General features: G+C 40.6%; 1 protein-coding gene across 1 annotated transcript in view; it reads left to right on the top strand.

Annotated features, from left to right (window-relative positions):
* Window positions 1–24681, top strand: part of LOC104596679 (uncharacterized) — a 193226-nt gene that overhangs the window by 114069 nt on the left and 54476 nt on the right. The window contains 1 exon segment of the mRNA XM_088895128.1: window positions 21927–22014. Within this exon segment, the coding sequence (XP_088751254.1) occupies window positions 21927–22014 (88 nt within the window).

Genomic DNA, 24681 nt, shown 5'->3' with positions numbered 1-24681 from the left:
ACTAATTCCCTTAAACAGTTCAGGGAATAGATGACTCAAGGAAGAAAAAGACAGATGACCAAAACGACAATGACACAACATAATCCGACTAACAGACTCTGAAGAGACAGATCCAAGAGCAACATTCCCAAGATGATCAGTGCATTGTCTCGGAGTATCAAGCAGGTATATTCCGTTCGCCTCATGGCCACTCCCAATCACCTTCTGAGACTCCAGATCCTGAAAAACACAGTAGGAAGGAAAAAATGTTACACAACAGTTTAGTGACTTGGTTAAACTACTCACAGACAACAGATTTGTATTTAGTTTAGGTACATGAAGGGCAGAAGGTAGATACAAGGAATCCGTAGCCTTGATGGTTCCCTTACCAGAGATAGGGGCAAGTGAACCATCAGCTAAAGTGATTTTATCATGTCCAGGAAGTAAGTCATATGAAACAAACAAGGTAGACAGATTGGTCATATGGTCAGAAGCACCTGAGTCAATAATCCAAGGGATCTTGAGATTACCTGAAGAGGTAGCATGATTGGCAGAAGCCCTTATACCTGAATGAGCAAATGCTGAAGTAGTAGAATTTCCTGAAGGGTTGGAAGGAGAGGTCACATCACTCAGCTGACTGATCATCTTCCCAAACATTTCATATTCTGCTCTCATGAAGAAGACATCTCTTCACTATCTGGCCCAGCAGCTACATTTGCACTTCCTGATCTTTTACTATCATGTTTTTTCTGAAACCGAATGGGAACAAGATTAGGATGTAACTTCCAACACTTGTCTTTGGTGTGCTTCGGCCTCTTGCAGTACTCACATATAACTTCTTTCTTTCCTGTGCCACTAGAAGTTCCAGCATTACCTTTAGGTTTAATCCCCATATTGGCAAAGTGATCATTAATATCAGCCCCTTGAACCTGAACAGCCCTTCTGCTCTCTTCACTACTCACCAATGCATAAGCTTGTGACAAAGAGACACACTCCTTGGAAAGAATATTCTGTTTTGTGATATCATATTCTGGGTTTAGTCCAGTTAAGAACTCAAATACCCTGTTCCTTTCAACCAATTTTCTGTAGGTCTCTGCATCATTGGTGGTGTCCCAAGTTACAGCTTCTATTAGGTCAATCTCTTGCCATAGAGACTTCAGGGTTAAGAAATATACAGCTAGAGGTTTCTCCCCTTGCCTTAAATTCTTTACATCACTTCTCAATTTATATGCTCGGGCCACATTGAGTTTTTGGGAATAGGTTTCTGCAACACTGTCCCAAATTTCTTTTGCTGAATTCATCCATAGGTAGTGTTGGCTAATTTGTGGCTGCATTGAGTTCACAAGCCACCCAATGATAGTGTAATTTTCTTGCATCCACTTCTCATAGGATGGATCATCTTCTGGAGGAGCCTTCTTACTCCCGGAAATGAACCCCCACTTTCCTCTACTACATACATAAATCTTTACTGATTGTGACCATGCCAGATAATTAGTTCCATCTAGTTTAACTGTGGTCATAGTCAATAAGGAATCACTTGGAGTCCCTTGAACCAGTCCATATTCAGCACCACTTTTGTTTTCAAACTCTGAGGAGTACATCATGTAAACACTCCAAATATGATTTCAGATGACTTCTACAACTATACTGAATGAGGACAAGCAAGAACAGAGTTCAGCCGACCACAAGAAGGCAATACACAGAGTTCAGCCGACCACAAGAAGGCAATACACTGAGTTCAGCCGACCACAAGAAGGCAATACACTGAGTTCAGCCTTCAAGAAGTAATCAGAAACTTCTAGGCACTCAGCCGAAGTACCTTTTCAAATCTGGACTTCAAGGTAACCACCAAAGTAATAGCCAAGAAGAGTAAATACCAATTGGTATTGCTGAAAAAGCCTTTTTACAAACACAGTGTGGGCAATAGAGACAACCCCACTGTCAAAAAAGAAAAAAAGGCCTCAAGAACAGTTCGTACAGCCCCCAAGAACAGTCAAATATAAGTAACAATCCACAGCCTTGTTACAAGACTGTTTCGGCAGTTTTGACAGTCCAAGAAGGAGTGAAAAACAACCCAGAAATTTCTGGGTTAAACCAGATTCAATGGCAGCTGAAGGTAGTACAGAACAACTAGAGATTTTCGGACACTTCAACAGTCCAAACACAGCCAAAAGTAATACAGAACAACCAGAAAACTGAGCACAACTTACAGTTTCGAGCTTCAAACCAGAACCGAGCTGTTCCCCTTCCCTTTTTTCTCAGATTCTTCCTGGCCACCGAACCACTTCCCCAAGAGATTCTAGTCTTGGGCACTTCCAATGACCTCCAAGAATCAGGCAATACGAGCCTAAGCTCCCAGCCCCAGAATATTGAAGTTCAGGTATGCTCTGATACCATGAAGAAAACTGAAGAGAGGAGAGCTTGAGAGTTCGGCAATGAGGGTCTGAGAATGAGAGTTTCGAACCTCCACTATCTCAGCACCCTAACACTATTTTATTAAGATATATTTGAATAATTACAAGGAGGCTCTTAGTTGGGCAAGAATTTACAAAGGCCTTAATATAGACAGGATGGGCCCAGAATAAGGCCCATTACAGAAAAACATAAATAACAAGAAAGAATAAACAGCCTATGGGCCATTCGGCCCATCTTCTCTACAAAATCAGTTCAGATCTGATATGAAACCCATCGGCAATCAGAATATATGCAGTCTGATAACAGTTCTCACTCTCAAAACAGGCTCGGAAGCCAAAAACCAGGTCTGAAACTCACTTAGAAAGCACTCTGTAGAGCTGAAGCAGAATTAGGGTTTCAATCGTATGGTTAGGAAGACCCTTGTGAGAACATAAACAGTGCTCAGCTGCGCTTTCCAAGAGAATTCACAGTCAAGTCTAGCCGTAGGGTTAATGACAAACCCTAAAAAAAAACTGATCACCTTTGAGAGAAAAAAAAGGAGGGTTCGGCCGTTCCTCCTAGATAGGTCCAACCTATCTTGACTGACCACAAGCTCAAGGGAAAAAAAAAATAAAGACTTACCCAGAGAATTCTGATCGCTACCTTCAATCGTGGCCTGAACCCTAACCTCCTCTGGTTCTTCCTGATTACCAAAACACTCTGCAAGCCGCGACAAGTCTTCGAACAGCTGCTAAACTTTTCTGGTAACCTCCAAGAATCAGCCAACGAACAGTCCTTTGTAAGCTTCCAGCCCTAGATAGTTCTCATGTGGTCGGCTGGACTAGACTCACATGAGAAACCCTAGATAGGCTCTGATACCAAGTAGTCAATCAAGACTACAATCAGTCTTGAATCCCAATTGATTTTGGATTGAGAAAAATAGAAGGAAGAGGAAGAAGAAAGGAGCAGAAGAAGCAGAAGTGCACAAGGGTTTTGAAAGGAGGGACAGATTGAACGAGTTTGCCGCCGCCACTCTCTTAATATTTATAGGTTATGTTCACTAAATGTAGGAAAGGACAGAACTGCCCTTTATACATACACGACAAATAAAACAAATAAAAGACTGAAATAACAAGCTGACTTGGATAACTACCAACTAACACTGACATGACTAACAAAGGTTACACATGTTGCCATACGAACACAGTGGGGACCACAGCCGTGGGGCCCACATCAGTGTTCTCTACAAACTGTAAACACCCGCTTACACCCCACGGGGTCTTTCCCCTTTGGGAGATCCACCAATTCCCAAGTTTGATTTTTATGAAGAGCATTAATCTCCTCCTTCATGGCATCTGTCTATTTGGGGCATTTTAAGGCTTTTGCAACATTTCTGGGAATAGGGGTGCAAGCAACTGCGGATAGAAAGGCTCGATATGAGGGGAAAATGTGATCATAGGAGACAAACTGGGTAATGGGGTGTTTGGTAGTGCATGACTTGACTCCCTTTCTTTGAGCAATAGGAATGTCAAGGTCATCCACAGTAGGAGTAGGAGTATCAATAGGTGCAATAGGGTTTGGACTTACCTCTTGGGAGTCTAAAAGTGTTGGTTACTCAATGTTTAGCTGCTCCACATCTCTATCACATTGCTGATCTCTATGGCATGTACGTTGGAAGACACGAAAGGGAGCAAGGTCCGGAATAGAAGGAAGAGAGACTTGGCGGACTTGAACCTGCTTCTCCTCTTCCACACTACTACTCTCCCCCTGAGGAGAGGCAGGGAAGAACGGTTCAGACTCATGGAAGGACACATCCATAGACACAAAAAACTTATGACTAACGGGATCAAAGCACCGATACCCTTTTTCAGAGAAGGGATACCCCAGAAAGATACAAGGAATGGACCGAGGGTCTAACTTACCTTGAGATGGAGACAAATCATGGACAAAGGCACGACAACCAAAAACTCTCATGGGAATGGAAAATAAAGGGGATTGAGGGAACAACAACTGATGAGGGGCCATGTAGTTCAACACTCTGGAGGGCATGCGATTGATGACATAAGCAGCTGCAAGTATAGCATCCATCCAAAACCTTTTTGGAACATTCATGTGTAACATCATCCCTCGAGCTACCTCAAGGAGGTGTCTGTTTTTTCTTTCTGCAACACCATTTTGTTGTGGTGTTCTAGCGCATGAGCTCCTATGAATAGATCCGTGGGAGGCAAATAACTCATTGAGCTCACCATGAAAGTATTCTTGAAGATCTGTATTTCAACATGGAATTGCGTAAATACCATCCTCTGGAAGTCTTTCACAATCTTTGGAACTTTGTCTCTACTATGCATAGGGAATACCCATGTATAGCGAGAGTAGTCATCAATCAATGTGATAAAGTACTTATATCCGCCCTCAGAGATTACAGTAGTAGGCCCCCATACATCAGAATACACAACATGAAAAGGAACACTTGATCTTTTATTATTTGAGTGAAAAGTTGTTCTACATTGTTTGCTCAACTGACACGTTTGACACTGGAACTCTGACACTGAACATGACTTAAATAATACCGGAAACAAAGACTTTACTATTTCAAAAGAAACATGACCTAACCGACTATGCCACAAAAAAATTTGACTCTTATTTGACTGACTATGCGACTCTGAGGATGACACCGAGAGACCAGCTTTGTTGTTGAGAATGTAGAGACCATCCACTAGGCTCCCTCTACCAATATCTTCCTTGGGGTCAGAATTATTAAGGTGGTCCCGGGTAGTACCGGCAACCTGAGTATCTTGGGTTGCCACATGTGCTGCATTTTGTGCTGTGTTCATCTTCTTCTGACCTTGCCCTTTACCCTATTCTTGGTTCTTCACTGCCCACTTGGGTTTCCCGTGAATGTCCCAACATGTGTCATGTGTATGCCGTGAACGCTGACAGTGGGTACAAAACAATTTTTTTTTATCATCAGCCTTCTTGGTGTCACTTTTCTTCCCCATGTTATTACAGCCAAAGCAACTTGTTGCTCCCCCTCGGTTGTAACCATCACACTCCGCCTACTTTCTTCCGATTGAACAAGGGAGTATACCTCGTGAACCGACAACAACTCTTTGCTTCCTAAGATCTGAACTCTCAAGGGTTCATAGGCAGGGTTCAGTCCCAACAAGAAGGCAAACACACATTGCTGAGAAACCAGCTTCCTGTAGGCCTTATCATCGTCATCATGTTTCCACTCTATAGCCTGATAATGATCCAATTCTTTCCATATGGAAGTAAGGGCTGAATAATAGGAAGACAAACTACGATTTCCTTAGTTACAGGTTGAGGATCCAGCTTGCAATTGGTAAACCTTGGCATAATGCCTTTGCTCAGAATAGGTAGTTTTGGCATGTTCCCAGATCTCACTAGCGGTGTCTGCCCACATAAAGTTCTTCTTCACATCAGGTTCCATGGCTGCAAGGAGCCAAGACATCACTATACTATTTTCTTGGTCCCACCTATCATGTTCATCTGTCTCACTCTTGGGTTCTTTCACCCTTCCATTTATGTAACCAGCTTTTCCCCTTGCCGTTACATAAAGTTTTACACTTTTAGCCCACTACAGGTAGTTTAGACCATTTAAAGGGGTAATGGGCATGGGAAACATCATGTTTTCACCTCCCATACCAGCTGTGCTGCGGGTCGGTGTAACCCCCGATGAAGTTGAATCATAGTTTGCCATAGAGTACTACTGAAATCAGACCAAATCCCACACAACTACACAACAGCCACAAACAAAATACCAACCCTCAAGAAATTTACTTTTGGGATGTGGAAAAGAAAACAAAAAAACTGCTGAAATCAACTCAGTGATGGTTCAGTCATTAAAACAGCCCAGTAATCAGTCCAACACCAGCCAAGGCAGACGTTAGAATAGTATACTATCAGTCTGACTACAGCCCGTACAGTCTAACAATCCAGAATCCAAACGAATGTATAGAACCAAGGGATAAGGCCTTCACACCATTGGCCAAAAAACAAAAAAACAAGAACACATACCCTGTCCAGTACCTGTATGAGGGTGCCAACCAGAAACTGACTTCACAGCATCGAACAGAGAAGAAAGGGAGTCTCTTTCTGCATCACCTTTCTTCGACTAGGGTTTCCTTGACATTACGACCAAGGAAGAACCCAAAGGAAGAGCCGCAAGTAGTCTGCTAGGGTTTCTCTGTCTTCCACGTCCAAGAAATCAAAGAAGGAAAAGAGGACGAAGCAGGTTCAAATAGGAGAGACCGAAATTCTTTTATAGCCAAGAACCTTGCTCTGATACCATGTAATCATTCATGGAGAGAGAGAGACGAGAGAGAGAAAGAGAAGAAGAGGAAGATATGATTGAGAGAAAAAGAAAATCACTTCTGGCTGCTGCCAGTTCATTATTTATATTAACTTAATATAAAAAGAATGGAGATTACAAGTATGCCCCTAGCGGCACTCCCTAGAAACAAACTAATAAGAAAGAAAGAAAATAACTAACTGACAGCATCTTAAGCTGACAACCCACTTACAGCAACTATAAAATAACAATTAAATAATCCTCACAACAGTATCAAATATCCATTTTGACCCCATATATGAGAAATTTTGTTTGTCTTTTTGGGGGTATCATTAGAAAACAAAAAGTTGTATGATTGCATTTTAAGAGATAAGAGATAAGAGGAAACGAACAACTAATTTTCTCTTAAAGTTAAAAGATTCCTCTTAAGAGATAAGAGTTAAGAGGAAACAAACAGGCCCTTTGTTTCAAAATTTCCTTCATTTTTATCCTATGCTACATGGACAGTTCACAATGGATGCTGTACCCATGTCAGACACATGGGGATTCCAAGACTGAGACAACACTTGAGGGTACTCTTTGTCACATCTGTAATATGTGACTAAAGAACATCAACTTATAGCATAAAATTTGAACATAGGTGGTAAATTAGTAATACTTGATAATTTGGTATAATCATTCTTTGTGTTCTTATTGTTATTTGTGCTGATTTATGCATCTAATGTATCTAAATGTAATCATTTCTTCTTCAACAATTATCCCATTATTGGTATCACATAATTTAAAACTCAAATATGGCAGCTGGGTCCCCCAATACTATTTTTTGATCTTTCTGAGTGCAATACCTCATACCAATATCAGATTCTGACAGTCGTACCAGTAATCATGTAACATAATATTTATTGTTCTTTTTTGCATCATATTTATTCTATTTACTTGTCCAAGCTCATTTAATCTTTATAACTTCCTATTTCTTCTCAACTTATTGGTTAATGTCATGTGTTTTTTTACTGTATAAGTTATGTTTCATGTGTATCTCATTCTGGTTACTGTTGAATGTTGAAACCAGGAAAAAAGTCATAACTTCAATAAAATTTAAATCCTTGGGGTGTATGGTTTAAAATGTTGACACATTTTCTAATATTTCCATTTCCATGGGTACCAATGCAAAATATTATTGGAATTGGCATTTTAAAATGACCTGCACCGTGTGGAGTACATTAGGTAGTATTATAACATTATGAATCGGCAACGACATTGTAGATGTGTGTAGTAGCAGTGTTCTTTCCCACCTATTGGAAATGATGGCCACTGAAGAAGGGTGATGGGAGAAGAGGAGAGTACGGACCTTATGGTGGACACAAAAAATCAAACATAAAAAAAAACAGCGGAAAAAACCCAAAAAAAAGAGATGTTACCTGTAGGATTTCATTGCCAGTGAAGAAAGGATGATAGGAGAAAGTTGTAGTGGTAGGAGACTTATCAATGCTGTGATAGAAGAAGAAGAAAGAGGAGATTAGGGCCTTATTAAAGGCCAACATCTTTTTTTTGGTCGAATTTACCAAACCGATCCTTCTCTCATGTGCATTTGCTTCACACGTGTTTGTTAACTTAAATTGACGATGTGGAAAGTGCATGTTCTCAAAGACTTGTTTCTGAGAAGTGATAGTCCTTACTTCTTAGAAACATGTTCTGGGAAGGGTGTTCTTGTTCTGGAACAGACTATTTCTCACCGTAAATGCATTTATGCATTTCTGTTCCACAGGAACATGAGGAATAGAAGAAATGTATATATTAGTTAAATTTGGTTTTAACCGAAATAACCAAAAACCGAACCGAAAATTTTGGTTCGGTTATTTTGGTTTTATTATAATTCGGTTTTCAGTTCGGTTTTCATTTTTAAATTTTGGTTTATTTGGTTCGGTTTTTAACCGAATAAACCGAATGCTCACTCCTAATTGATACCAAACACTGTGTTTTTTGTTCAAGAGAAAGGACCTTGGGTCTATATTGATGGAACATAATCTAAACCTGATGATAGCCATATGAAGGAATTGCATCAGTGGAAGATAGATAATGTACAAATTGTCTTGGATTGGTTAATGGTAGTATATGAATTTCGATGAGGGGTTCCAGGTTGAAGATGACTCGAGGAATGCGACTAGATGGGTATCCCGAACTAGGGCAGGAACATGGACACTCAATCATCTTCTTAATGAGATTGAAGAGACCTTCATCTTTGAATTGTAGATATGGATGGGTCCCAAGGGAATTGATCCAGACAGCTGACGATCTAGCCAAATCAGGACTGGGGAGAGATTTTTTGCATGGTTCTAATACTCTGCCTTGTTAAATTTTTAGTGGGCTTTTTGTTCTTCTTTGTTCTTTTTTGTTCTGTATTCTCTCATGTACATCATCTCTGTTCCTTTTTTGTAATGAAAATTACCTTTTCTCCAAAAAAAAAGAGAACAGGCCTTCTCTCTTGTTCATCTTGTCTTATTGTGATTCATAGAATTATTTGTTTTCTCCAAACAACACCTTCTAAGGGTTTTTCCTCCTCTTCACTCCAGTTTCAAGCCTATGCTGATGCTAATTGGATGGTTTTCCATATACTCGGTGCTCTGTAACTGGCTGGTGTGTATTCTTGGAGGATTCTCTCATCTCTTGGAATGTCTTCAACATGTAGTGAAACTGTGTGGCTACAAGGACTAATTCACAACTTTGGCATTAACTCTTCTCCTATATCAGTATATGCTGACAACATAGTGCCATACATATAGCTTCGAATCCAATTTTCATGAATGCACCAAATATATTGAGGTGTGTAATCATACGAAGAAGAGGAATAAAAGAGAAGAGAGAGAGAGAGGAGAGGAGAAGAAGAAGAAGAGAAAAAGATATGAAGGGTTGAAAAATATTGGATCTGGCAGCACCCAGCTTCCCTTTTATTTAAAAGTTTTATAACAATTCTAAGAAATTGCAAATAGGCCCTTGGCACCTTGGCAGCACACCCTAAACAAAAGAAAAGAACATGCTGCCAGCAATCTAAGCTGACAGCATTGTAACAACATGAATAAGAAAAAACAATTTAAAACTAACAACATTCCCCCTCAAGTTGGGTTGAATATATCTATCATACCTAACTTGTCACACAGCTCATTGTGCCGTAGGTGTGGAAGTCCTTTTGTGAGAACATCAGCAAGTTGCTCCTTAGATTTGACATAAGGGGTGCAAATTTCTCCCTTTTCCATCTTTTCTCTTATGAAATGCTTGTTCACCTCAATGTGCTTGGTCCTATCATGTAGGACCGGATTACTAGCAATGTTAATGGCTGCTTTATTGTCACTGTAGAGGGACATAGGATTGTGGATAGTAACCCCAAGTTCTCCTAGAAGGTTCTTCAGCCAAAGAGCTTCAGCCACCCCATGTGCCATAGCTCTATACTTTGCTTTAGCACTTGACCTTGCCACTACAATTTGCTTCTTACTCCTCCATGCCACTAGATTTCCTCCCACAAAGGTACAGTACCCACTTGTGGATTTTCTATCATCCATAGCTCCTACCCAGTCAGCATCTGTGTGGACAGACTTCCACCTTCAGATGATTATGTTTGCTAAATAGTAACCCTGTTCCTGGATACTTCTTCAAGTACCTAAGAATCCCCTCTGCTGCCTCCATGTGTTGTCTTTTAGGGGAATGCATGAATTGGCTTAGGACCCCAATTGAGTAAGCAATGTTTGGGCGAGTCATGGCCAAATAAAGCAACCTTCCCACTAGTCTTTGAAACTGTTTCACATCTTTTAGTGGTTCACCATCACAATTTCCTAGCTTATGGTCAACATCCATAGGGGTATTGGCTGGTTTTGCACCTAACTTGCCTATATCTTGTAACAGATCTAGGATATACTTCCTCTGAGAGATGAAGATGCCCCTTTTTGAGCAGGCAACTTCAGTTCCAAGAAAGTACTTTAGGGGGCCTAGATCTTTCACTTCAAATTGAGAGGCTAGGAATTCCTTCAACTTTTGTATTTCTGTGCTCCGGTTTCCTGTAAGGATGATATCATCTACGTATACTATCAACATAGCCACTTGTTCCTGATATCTCTTCACAAAGAGAGTGTGATCAGATAGACATTGCTTGAACCCCACTTGTCGAACTGCCATATGAAATTTACTGAACCACGCTCGAGGAGATTGTTTTAGACCATAGAGAGACTTTCTTAGTTTGCACACCTTACTTTTTCACTTTCTTTGGCACAGAAACCAGGGGGTTGAACCATGTACACCTCCTCCTCCAGATCACCATTCAAAAAGGCGTTCTTAATATCCAGTTGATGCAATTTCCAATCAAGGTTTGCAGCCAATGATAGAAGAACCCGTATTGAGTTCATCTTGGCTACTGGGGCAAATGTCTCATCATAGTCAACACCATAAACTTGGGTATACCATTTAGCTACCAGCCTTGCTTTGTACCTTTCAACTATCTCGTTTGCCTTGTGTTTCACTGTAAACACCCACTTACACCCCACTGGGTCTTTCCCTGTTGGAAGATCCACCAATTCCCATGTTTGATTCTTGTGGAGGGCATTGATCTCCTCCTTCATAGCATCTGTCCATTTAGGGTATTTTAAAGCTTTTGCCACGTTTCTGGGTATGGGAATACTATCAACTACAGATAGGAAGGCACGGTGAGAAGGGGAAATGTGGTCATAGGACACATATTGGGTAATGGGGTGTTTGGTGGTGCATTACTTGACCCCTTTTCTATGCGCAATAGTAATGTCAAGGTCATCCACAATCGAAACGGGGGCTATGGGATCAACATGTGTTGAACTTACCTCCTGGGAATCCAATAGTGTTGGTTGCTTAGTATTTGGTGGCTCCACACCTTTGTCACATTGTTGATCTCTACGGCATTGGCGTTGGAAGACACGAAAAGGAATGAGATCCAGAATCGAAGGAAGGGAGACTTGACGAACATGGGCCTGCTTCTCCTCTTCCACATCACTCTCCCCTTGAGGAGAAGCAGGGAAAAATGGTTCAGACTCAGAAAAGGAGACATCCATGGAGACGAAGAACTTATGACCAACGGGATCAAAGCATTGGTAACCCTTTTGCGAAGAGGGATACCCTAGAAAGACACATGGAATAGACCGAGGGTCCAACTTACCATGGGACGGGGACAAGTCATGAACAAAGGCACGACAACCAAACACCCTCATGGGAATTGAAAAAAGAGACTGAGGAAACAATAACTGATGAGGGGCCTTGTAGTTTAACACTCTGGAGGGCATGCGGTTTATGACATAAGCAGCAGTAAGCATCAACCCAAAATCGCTTGGGAACATTCATATGTAACATCATCCCTCGGGCTACCTCAAGGAGGTGTCTGTTCTTTCTTTCTGCAACACCGTTTTGTTGTGGTGTTCTTGCACATGAGCTTCTATGAATCGATCCATGGGAAGCAAAGAACTCATTTAGTTCACCATGGAAATATTCCTTCGCATATCGGATTGAAAAATCTGAACTTCCAAATGGAATTGTGTAAACACCATTCTTTGGAAATCTCTTACGATCCTTGGGACTTCGTCTCTATTACGCATGGGAAAAATCCATGTATAACGGAGAAATCGTCAATCAATGTCATAAAGTACTTATACCCGCCCTCCGAAGTTATTGTAGTAGGCCCCCACACATCAGAATACACAATATGGAAAGGGAAACTTGATCTTTTATTACTTGAAGAAAATATTGTTCTACATTGCTTGCTCAATTGACACGTTTGACAATGGAAATCTGACACTGAACAAGACTTAAATAAAAACGGAAACAAAGACTTTATTATTTCAAAAGACACATGTCCTAACCGATTATGCCACAAAACAATTTGACCCTTATTTGACCGACTATGAGACTCTGAAGATGACACTAAGAAACCAGCCTTGCTGTCTAGAGTGTAGAGACCATCCACTAAGCTTCCTCTACCAATCGTCCTCCCAGAAGTTAGATCCTAAAAAATACATGAATTAGGAAAAAAGGTTACACTGCAGTTTAATGAATTTGTGATACTACTAATAGAAAGAAGGTTGATGGGTAGCTAAGGGACATGCAAAACATTACTCAAGTTAAGTCCTTGAGGAAGGGATATTGATCCCTGACCTGCAATGTAAGAAAAAGAGCCATCTGCAAGTCTCACTTTATCCCTTCCTGACAAATGGTTATAAAAACTGAATAGGTTTGGCTTACCTATCATGTGATTAGAAACCCCTGAGTCAATGATCCAGGGGGAATCTATGGCTGTGGAGACATGGAAGGCAGAAGCTGCATTACCTGATGTAGACGCAAATGAAGTAGAAGGGTTACCAGCGGCTGATCTGTCCATCTGGCGTAAGGCCCTACCATATGATTCCAAGTGACTATGGAAGGAGTTCATAATGTCTTCCTTGGGGTCAGAACCAATGAAGTGTTCTCGAGTAGTATCAGTTGGCACCACAACAGACTAAGTGTCTTGGGTTACCACATTTGCTGTGTTGTGTGTTGTATTAGGCTTCTTCTGACTCTGTACCTTACCTTGTTCTTGGTTCTTTACAGCCCACTTTGGTCTCCCATGGAGTTCCCAACATGTGTCGTGTGTATGTCTTGAATGACGGCAATGAGTGCAGAACAACTTATCCTTATCATTGGCTTTCCTGGAATCATTTTTCTTTCCTAGATTATTCCCACCCGTTGCAGCTAATGCCACTTGTTGCTCCCCCTCAGTTGTAACCATCACACTCTGCCTACTTTCCTCAGACTGAACAAGGGCATACACCTCTTGGACTGAGGGCAACTCTTTACTTCCTAAAATCTGAACTCTAAGGGGTTCATATATGGGGTTTAGTCCCAACAAGAAGGAAAAAACCCGCTACTGAGAGACCAGCTTCTTATAGGCTCTAGCATCATCCTCATGTTTCCATTCTATAGCTTGACAGTGGTCCGATTCCTTCCACACTGAGGTAAGAGCTGAATAATAGGCTGATAAGCTGCGGTTTCCCTGTTTACAAGTTGAGGATTCAGCTTGCAACTGGTAGATCTTAGCAAAGTGCCTTTGCTCTAAATAGATGGTCTCGGCCTGTTCCCATATCTCATTTGCAGTATCTGTCCACATAAAATTCTTTTTCACATCAGATTTCATGGCTGCAAGGAGCCAAGACATCACCATACTGTTTTCTTGGTCCCACTGATCATGTTCAGCAGTCCCACTCTTGGGTTCTTTCACCCTTCCATTTATGTAACCAGCCTTTCCCCTTGCTGTTACATAAAGTTTTACACCTTTGGCCCATTCCAGGTAGTTCAGACCATTTAAAGGAGTTATTGGCATAGGAAACATCATGCTTTCAGTCCCCATACCTGCTGTACCACGGGTTGATGTAACCACAGATGATGCAGAATCCACATTCGCCATTTTCAAAGGCAGGTTTACAAGCCAAAACAGGAAAACTGCAGGTGCACAAGACCAGTCCTCACACCAGTACTATTTCTAACAGTCACAATTAAGGCACAAAACACCACACCCTACTTCTGAAAACATGTACACACTGCTGAAGCACATAAACAGTCCAGGAAGAAGAAGAATACTGCTGTACCAAGTATACTGCTGTATATTCCACACTTCACAGACTAATTCTAGCATATATCTGGACAAAGGGGATCACACACCCCTGTACAGCATCTGTACGAAGGTGCAAGGAACATAACAGGCCTTCACAGCATCAGCCAAAGGTCAGAAAGAAAGTTTATAGGTCTTCACACCATCTGTCGAAGGAACCAGGCCTTCACAGCATCAGCCGAAGGTCAAAAAAGAAAGTTTGTAGGTCTTCACAGCATCAGTCGAAGGAACTAGGTCTTCACAGCACCAGTCGAAGGTCAAAAGGATGTTTTTTGAATCTTCACAGCATCAGTTGAAGGAGGCAAGGAAGCTACACAGCATCGGCTTCCACCAATTAGGGAGGGTTACCTTGGTGCTACGACCAAGGAAGAACCCAGAAGAAGAGACAAGTTATTTCCGATCAGTCCGATTTGAAAATTTTGTCTTCACAGTCCAAGAAAAGAGATTGACGCCTGGGTTGAGTGAATGCTTCTCAGCGAAATAAAACTCCTATTGCCCAGCGTGTTGCTCTGATACCATGTAATCATATGAAGAAGAGGAATAACAGAGAAGAGAGAGAGAGAGAGAGAGATGTAGAGAAGGTGGGCCGAATGGCCCATAGGCTGTTATTCTTTCTTACTGTTTATGTTCCTTTCTATAATGGGCCTTATTATGGGCCCATCCTCTTCTATGTTATGTTCTTGTAATTTCTTGCCCAACCAAGGGCCCCCCTTGTAATTATTCAAAACTAACTTAATGAAATAGTGTTAGGGTGTTGGAGGGAGAGTGAAGTTTGAACCTCTCATACTCTAACCCTCTTTGCTGCCATCTCCCTCTTCATCTTCTACTCAATAGAAGCAATCTTCTCTGCAGTTTTTGATTCCTTTTGATTTCTACATCTATCCTAAACAGTCCCACACTCTCAAGGACTGTTTTTCTTCTTGGTATCAGAGCAGGCCTGAACTTGGCTTGGCTCTCATGTGGGTGTAGTCCAGCCGACTGCATGAGGGTGTTCTAGGGCTGGAAGCTTCAGCTTGTTCGCCTGATTCTTGGAGGTCATTGGAAGGTGCCCAAGACTCTAATCTCTTGGATAGTGGTTCGGTGACCAGGAAGAATCAGAGAAAAGGACTGTTCGGTTCCTGATTTGGAGCTCAAATCAGAGATTGATGAGATTGTAAGTTGCACTCAATTATTCCTGAGTTATATTTCTGTTTTGGGGACTGTTGAAGTGTTCGAAGTTCCCTTGAAACTGTACAGCTTTTCGGCTGTGGTTAATCTGGTTTAACCTAGAGATTTTTGGGTTGGTTTTCTCCCTTTTTTGGACTGTTAAGCTGCCGAAACCTCTTTGGATTCAGTGGTGCGAGTTCTTGCTTCTGTTTGGTTGTTTTTTGGACCTGTACGAACTGCTCCTGAGGTGTTTCTCACTTGTTGACTGTGGGGTCTTCTCTGCTGCCCACACAGTGTTCGTAAAAAGGCCCCTTAATCACTATGGACTGTTTTTTGCTCTTTTTTAGGGCACTTGTTGGTGAGTACCTAGAATCCCTGATTAGAAAAGGTACTTCAATTGGGTGCACAGTGCTTGGAGGTCTGTTGATTACTTCTTTAGTGTCTCGTGTAGACAACAAGGTGCTGCTGCCAGGCTTGGTTCTCACAGCTTCCGGGTGTGGTTTGGCCTTGTGTATTGCTGTGTTTGAGGCTGATTTAACACAGTCCTAGCTCATCCTCATTCAATACACTAGTAGAAGTTGACTGAAACCCTATTTGAAGTATTTACATGATGGACTCCTCAGAGATTGAGAGTAAGAATGTTGCTGAATTTGGACAAGTTCAAGGAACTCCAGTTGATTCTTTATTGACTGTGACCACAGTTAAGCTGGATGGAATCAACTATCTGGCATGATCACAATCGGTAAAGATTTATATATGTAGTAGAGGAAAGTGGGGGTTTATCTCCGGGAGCAAGAAGGCTCTCCCAGAGGATGATCCATCCTATGAGAAGTGGATGCAAGAGAATTACACTGTTATTGGGTGGCTTGTGAACTTAATGCAGCCATAGATTAGCCAACACTATCTATGGATGAATTCAGCAACGGAAATCTGGGACAGTGTTGCAGAAACCTATTCCCAAAAACTAAATGTGGTTAGAGCCTATAAATTGAGAAGTGATGTGAAAAATTTAAGGTAGGAGGAGAAATCCCTTGCTGTATACTTCTCAACCCTGAAGTCTCTGTGGCAAGAAGTTGATCTAATAGAAGCTATAACTTGGGACACCACCAATGATGCAGAGACCTACAGGAAACTAGTTGAAAGAAACAGGGTGTTTGAGTTCTTAACCGGACTAAACTCAGAATATGACATCACAAAACAGAATATTTTATCCAAGGAAAGTGTCTCATTGTCACAAGCGTATGCTTTGGTGAGCAGTGAAGAAAGTAGGATGGTCCAGGTTCAAGGGGTTAGTATTAGTGATCACTTTGCGAATATGGGGGTTAAACCCAAAGGAGTTGTGGGGGCTTCTAGTGGCTCTGGAAAGAAAGAGGTTGTATGTGAATACTGCAAGAAGCCAAAGCACACCAAAGACAAGTGCTGGAAATTACATCCCGATCTTGTTCCTATTCGGTTTCAGAAAAAACATGATAGTAGAAGGACAGGGAGTGCAAATGTGGCTGCTGGTCCAGATACTGAAGTTGAGTCTGCTTGTGCATAGTTGGCAGCCATGACAGCAAAGTATGAAAAGTTTGGGAAGATGATCAGTCATCTCGTGGGTGTAACTTCTTCTTCCAACCCTTCAGGAAATTCAGCTCCTTCTGCATTTGCTCATTCAGGTATAAGGCTTCTGCTAATCATTCAACCACTTCAGGTAATCTTAAGATCCCTTGGATTATCGACTCAGGTGCTTCTGATCATATGACCAACCTTTCTACTTTGTTCGTTTCATATGATTTGCTTCCTAGACGTGATAAAATCACCTTAGCCGATGGTTCTCTTGCCTCTATTTCTAGCAAGGGAACCGTCAAGGCTACAAATTCCTTGCTCCTATCTTCTGCCCTTCATGTACCTAGACTAAATACAAATTTATTATCTATAAGTAGTTTAACCAAGTCATTAAATTGTTGTGTAACCTTCTTTCCTTCCTACTGTGTTTTTCAGGATCTGGAGTCTCAGAAGGTGATTGGGAGTGGCCATGAGGCGAACGGAATATACTTGCTTGATACTCCGGGACAATGCTCTGATCAGCCTGGGAATGTTGCTTTTGGGTCTGTTTCTTCAGAGTATACTAGTCGAATTATGTTGTGTCATCTGTCTTTTTTTGCTTTAAGTCATCTATTCTCTGAACTGTTCAAGGGAATTAGTGTGTTTAGTCTTCATTGTGAATCTTGTGAGTTATCAAAGTATTGTAGAAACAATTATCCTTTGAGCAATAAAAGATCTTCTTTTCCTTTTAATATTGTGAACTCTGATGTGTGGGGGCCTTACCACTTACCCTCTATGGGGGGCTACAAATATTTTATCTTGTTTATTGATGACTTTTCTCGGTTCACTTGGATATTCCTGATGAAATCTCGTGATGAAGTTCCAAGACTTGTAAGACAATTCCATGAATTTGTTCTAACCCAGTTTGATACTAGGATTAAAATTTTCAGATCTGACAATGCAAAAGAATATTTTGAGAAGAGCTTATCCTGCTATCTCTCTGACATAGGGGGTTATTCATCAAAGTTCCTGTGTTAGGACCCCAGAACAGAACGGACTTGCTGAAAGAAAAAATAGGCATATTGTTGAAGTTGCAAGAAGTATTTGGTTTGCTTCACATGTTCCTATAAGATTTTGGGGTGATGCTGTCCTCACTGCTACCTACCTCATAAACCGTATGCCATACAGGGTTTTAGGGTTTAAGTCTCCCTTCAATTTTCTTCATCCGGACAAGGACCTTTTTCCTATTCCTCTTTGTGTCTTTGGCTGCACCTGTTATGTACATGTTCCAAGTGTCCAAAGACATAAATTTGAACCAAAAGCCCACAAGTGTATCTTCCTTGGTTATTCCCCCACACAGAAGGGTTATTGTTGTTTTGATCCAAAGACTGGCACTCAATATGTCTCAATGGATGTCACCTTTGATGAGTTTTCTCCCTTTTATGGTTCCTCTCTGGAAGGACATTGTCCACAAGGGGAGGGTTTATCACAAGTGTTTGCTCTTCCTCTCCCTATCCCAGTTGAGTCTTTTGATGAGTCTACGCCTCCTTCAAATGAATCAAGGGAGGGTCAGTCATTTCATTCTCCCTGTCCCAGTGTTCTTCCCTCTTTACCTCCTCGTCCTATCCTCAATCCCAAGGTGTATCAAAGGCAAAGATCCAGGAATGAGCAGGTTGTTTCCCTTACAACACATGAGCCTCATGCACTTCCAGTCACAGATGAGACAACAGGTACTGTTTCAACCCCTTTGGAGCCATCTTTCCCTGACCTTCATATTCCCATTGCTGTTAGGAAAGGAAAACGGAAGTGCACTGCACACTGCATTTCCAAACACCTTTCTTATAGTCTACTTTCCCCTTCATATTTTTCCTATCTCTCTTCAATTGCCTCTAACCCTATTCCTAGGTCTGTGTCAGAAGCTCTTAATATTCCAGAATGGAGGGATGCAATGAGATCTGAAATTGATGCCCTACACAAGAATGACACTTGGGAAGTGGTTGATTTGCCTGAAGGGAAGGATCCAGTTGGTTGCAAGTGGGTCTTTACTATTAAATATCGGGCTGATGGGACCATTGAGAGGTACAAGGCCAGGCTAGTTGCAAAAGGCTATACACAGACGTATGGGATTGATTATCTGGAGACCTTTGCACCTGTTGCTAAGATGACATCTGTGAGGGTTCTTCTATCTCTAGCTGCTCACTTTGACTGGCCCCTTTATCAATTGGATGTAAAGAATGCATTTCTGAATGGTGAATTACATGAGAAGGTTTATATGTCTCTTCCTCCAGGGATGTATGCAAGAGATATGCAAGGAAAGGTATGCAAACTGAAGAAATCCCTTTATGGCCTCAAACAGTCCCCTAGAGCATGGTTTGAGAGATTTAGAACAGCACTTGTTAACTTTGGCTATGTTTAGACACAGTCTGATCATACTCTTTTTGTGAAGAGGAGTGGACCTCTGGCAGTATACCTCATTGTGTATGTAGATGATATTGTTGTGACTGGTAATGATGTTTCAGGAATTCATGCTCTCAAATCTTTCCTCCACACAGAGTTTGAAATTAAAGACCTGGGGGAATTGAGATACTTCCTTGGCATAGAAGTTGTTAGATCCAAGGATGGGATTCTTATCTCCCAAAGGAAGTATGTTCTTGACTTGCTCTCTGAAACTGGGAAGATGGGTGCTAGACCAGTTGTTACTCCTATTGATATGAGTCATAAACTTTATGCTTCAGATGGAACATTGTTAGAAGACAAAGGAGTCTTCCAGAGACTTCTTGGGAAACTCCTGTACCTATGCATGACTCGGCCAGATATTGCATATGCTGTCAGTTGTATTAGCCAATTCATGCATGCTCCCCAAGACACTCATATGGCAGTAGCAGAGCGAATTCTGTGTTATTTGAAGGGCTCTCCAGGAAAGGGAATTTTGTTTGCCAAGCATGGTCATATGAAACTTGTAGCCTATACTGATGCTGACTGGGCTGGAAACATTGATGACAGAATATCTACTTTTGGGTATTGCAGCTTGGTGGCTGGTAATGTTGTTTCTTGGAGAAGCAAGAAACAATCGGTTGTTGCTCGATCTTCAGCAGAAGCAGAATACAGGGCCATGGCACATGGAGTTTCTGAACTGTTATGGCTAAAATCATTGATGGAGGAACTTGGGGTTGAGAATGACAAGCCAATGATGTTGTACTATGATAATCAGGCCGCCATCAACATTGCCCACAACCTAGTGCAACATGATAGAACTAAGCATATTGAAGTTGATAGACACTTTTTTCGAGAAAGGGTTTCTTCGGGTGAAGTGTGTCTTCCTTTCATCACATCTGAAGGATAGTTAGCAGATTTTCTCACCAAGGGCATTCCCAAGGCATAGCTTCAGCATGACACTGGAAAGCTTGGCATGATTGACATCTATGCTCAACTTGAGGGGGAGTGTAGAGAAGATGGGCCGAATGGCCCATAGGCTGTTATTCTTTCTTACTGTTTATGTTCCTTTCTGTAATGGGCCTTATTCTGGGCCCATCCTCTTCTATGTTATGTTCTTGTAATTTCTTGCCCAACCAAGGGCCCCTTCTTGTAATTATTCAAAACTAACTTAATGAAATAGTGTTAGGGTGTTAGAGGGAGAGTGAAGTTCGAACCTCTCATACTCTAACCCTCTTTGCTGCCATATCCCTCTTCATCTTCTACTCAATAGAAGCAATCTTCTCTGCAGTTTTTGATTCCTTTTGATTTCTACATCTATCCTAAACAGTCCCACACTCTCAAGGACTGTTTTTCTTCTATAGAGAAAGAGAGAGAGAGAGAGATAGAGAGAGGAGAAGAAGAAGAAGAGAAAAAGATATGAAGGGTCGAAAAATATTGGAGCTGGCGGCACCCAGCTTCCCTTTTATTTAAAAGTTTTATAACAATTCTAAGAAATTGCAAATAGGCCCCTGGCACCCTGGCAGCACACCCTAAACAAAAGAAAAGAACATGCTGCCAGCAATCTAAGCTGACAGCATTGTAACAACATGAATAAGAAAAAACAATTTAAAACTAACAACAAGGTGAATTGCCATTTTATTTCTGACCTTGTTCTATCAAAGGTCATCACTCTTCCTTAAGTGGCTTCCAATTATTAGCTATCATATATCTTTACAAAAGCAATCACATGGACACACCATGAGTTTCTTGTTAACAAATTGATGTTGTCTACACTGACCCACATCCGTTTGAGGTGGGGGGTGGGGTACAAAGTAGGAGAGTTTTTGGACTTTGTTGTACCTTATTACTGTACATGGTGTATTTTATTTTATTTTTTGATAATTAACATTAAATTTCATTAAAAAACCACCTAATTGCTCAAAGGTTAGCAGTAGGCCATCAATAATACATACATTGCAGCTCCCCAAATCCAGGCATACAATACAAAGAGAAAGTAATATTACAAATTACAGCCTGGCCCTGGGCACTCCTAATCTAAGACTTCTCTCCTCAACCCTTCTCTAGCCAAAGAATCTTCCAGCCTATTAGCACTCCTAGGTAGCCAGATATATTTTATCACTATATTTTAAGTTTTGTATGAGCTGTACCCAGAATCTTCTGTTTTTTTTTTTTTTTTTCTTTTGCAATAGTCAAGGAGATAGATTGAAATGGGCATTGATTTGTATGTCCGTTTACATTGGTAACTTTCCTTTGCATAGGGTTTTGCGCTGAATGAGTAAATGCTTTAGTTGCAGATATTTTGTTTGTAATTGGTTGAATGTTTTGGGTGTAGAAAGCAGTATACTGTAAATCTACTTGAGCTAGTTGTTTTTTCCTGTATATCTATACATATCATTTCATACATTAGTAAAAAGATTTTGATTGCTTATTAAGAAAAGAAATGATCATGCTAACTCAGTTTTCCCCCATAATTCTTTTATGAAGAGAACATGGTGATATGCTTTGAAGATGAGGACACAGGAAGATGTTCAATGGAAAGTCCAAGTGGAGATAAGTCTACCCACATTAAAATGTAGTACTTCTATTATTCACATCTTTCTCGTTAACTATTTACTTTTATGCTGGTTCATCTTTGCAGACTGTTCAAATATTCTAGGATTATTGACTATGCACAGGATATGTAGTTTAGGCATGCTTTTCAATATTTTCAATATTTCCTAAAGTTTTCTATGAAATGTTTTCCACAACAGAACCTGCTTGTAACATTCTTCTATACACTTCTTAATGCTCTCATTACTTCATGCTGAAACAACTTTGGCTCCATTTGTTTCAAAATAGAATGGATGGAAATTTTTTCATGCTGAAATGTTTGAGCTATATCTTTGCCCCTTTTACAATGAAAACTATGTTTTCCTTGTCATTTGCATAAAAGAAAATTAGAAGAGTAGAAAATTTTGTTTTCAGAAAGGGATGGAAATAGTGGCCGAAATATTTTAGATTGAAAAGTTTTATGTCCATTTTATGGAGAAACATACGCACCTTAAGGTTTATGTTATTATTAGTAGTCATTCTTTTTCAATTTACATGTACAAAAAATTCCAACTAAACAATAAACATTTGTTACTCAAACCTGTAAGATTTTCCTTAAAGCTACGTCTTTTGAATTTTCAGTTAAAAATGATAACTTAACCACACATCATAAATTAGTAGTTGTAGATGCTCGCATTAAAAGATGGAAAAAAAGAGAAAAGAAAATAGATGTCCAAATATTGGGTGGTGGAATCTAAAATAATTACAATTTACAGACAAGCTAATAGTTGAAGAATAGCGGAATTTAAAAAAAGGCAAGTTAGTGGAGAAGAGATGGAGGTAGGATTCGTGGAGACAACAAGATGGAGGACAGCTCTGAAGGTTGTGGCTAAAGACTTTCTTTTCGAAGAGATGTGGATCAAAGGAAGATGTAGCCTGAAGATAAAGGAGATGAAGGCGGCCATGGTTCTAGTGGAAGGCCTAGAGATGGTTGATTGGCTCAAAGCATTTGTGTCTGGAGTTGCAGCTAAAGGGAAGCATGTTAGATGGAAAGAAAAGTTTTCAGAGACTGTTAGAAGGTATGTAGTGGAAAGAAAAAGGAATGCAAAGGGTTCTTTCATTTTCCTATAAGAGTTCTTCAACAAATGTAGGAAGCAGCTGGTCTGTTTTTCTGAAGGAAAAAACAATCAAGGTTGGGTAGAGATAGCTGCTGTTTTGGCAACATCTCGAGGTGGAGATGTTGATAGAAGACAAAGACTGTTTGAATACTGAGCTTCCATTCAAAGAGGAGAAAATACAAGGTTTGGCTTTGTCTAGTCTGGGAATAGAAGAGAATGAAAAAATGTTGAGCTCCAACGATTGCTTACAGGTTACTCCTTCTCCAGATGGTGTGTTGCACAATGGTTAGGTGGTTTTAGCAACACTTACTGAGGTTCAGCAGGAGACCACCCCTCTAACAACTAAGCTTATTCATGAAACACGGCCTCTTCATGGTATTGGTCAAGAGGGAATTCATCCTACTCTGTCACATTACAGAGAATGACAGTTGAAGGGGAAGCTTCCTGAGGAAACTTCAAATCCCTCTTCAGCCCTCTTCTCACTTACCTCCAACAGGTCCGGGTACATTTGTCCACTTGTTTTCGGGTACTAATCTGGGTTCTTTGCCTGAAACAGGTACCCCAGCATCACAACGAGTAAAAACAGGTGACAGAAAGGGAAGTGAGGAAGTTTTTCCTTTTGAAACAAAGGAGAGAGAATTGTTATTAAGGAAGTTACAGGAGGAGTTAGAAAGGATTTGGGAGCAGATTTGTGAGTTGTTGGAGGAATACAAACAGAAAGAAGAGTTGCTGGAAATAACTCCAAAAAGTGTAGAGCCTTCTGTAAGCCCCAAAGAGTGGAGATGGAAATAGGAATCGCAAAGCCTTCTAGGACAACTGAGGTCAATAAGAATAGGGAAAAGAAGAAAAGATCAGAAGTGAAGAGATTTATTTTGGACATTGAAGGGGATATTGAATTCAGTGGAAGAGGGGAGAGACGAAAGGTTCCTTACTAAAGGTTTCATAGTAATTCATAGGGCCTAGTGATCTAAGAGTTGGTCTTGGTTTCAGCTGCACATGTTGAAATTTCATATCTCTAGACTCCAAAATTGCAACCTGCCTTTCATCAATCAAAAGAAAAGAAAAACAACAGTAGCAAAGAAAAGCACAAATTAAAACAAAACTTAAAAGGAAATAAAGAAACATGAAACAACTAGAAATCCTAAAGTGCATAAATGAAAAATATAGTTCTAAGTTATAGTCGTTAGCTTGACTCTATTTCCATTTTCATGGATCCTTCAAGTGAATGATGGATTTGAAGAAAGAATTATGTCCACCATCAATGTAAGGCTTCAATCTTTGCCCATTGACTTTGAAAGTCCCCTTAGTTTCATTAAATACTTCAATTGCACTATGAGGGAAAACTTTAGTCACTATTTACGGACCACTCCATCTTGACCTTAGTTTGCTAGGAAAAAGCTTCAATCTAGAATTATAAAGAAGAACCTTATCCCCAACTGCGAACTCTTTCTTTTTAATGTGTGCATCATGCCATGCCTTGGTTCTTTCTTTATAAATTCTAGAATTCTCATAAGCTTGGTGCCACCATTCTTCAAGTTCATTCAATTGCATCTTTCTTTGTTCACCTGCAACTTGCAAATCAAAGTTAAGCA

The sequence above is a fragment of the Nelumbo nucifera genome, chromosome 1, assembly GCF_055504915.1.
Source record: "Nelumbo nucifera cultivar China Antique chromosome 1, China Antique-T2T, whole genome shotgun sequence".
NCBI classification, from domain to species: Eukaryota; Viridiplantae; Streptophyta; class Magnoliopsida; order Proteales; family Nelumbonaceae; genus Nelumbo; species Nelumbo nucifera.
The sequence above is the reverse complement of the archived record's forward strand: the minus strand, read 5'-3'. Positions and strand labels throughout refer to the sequence as shown.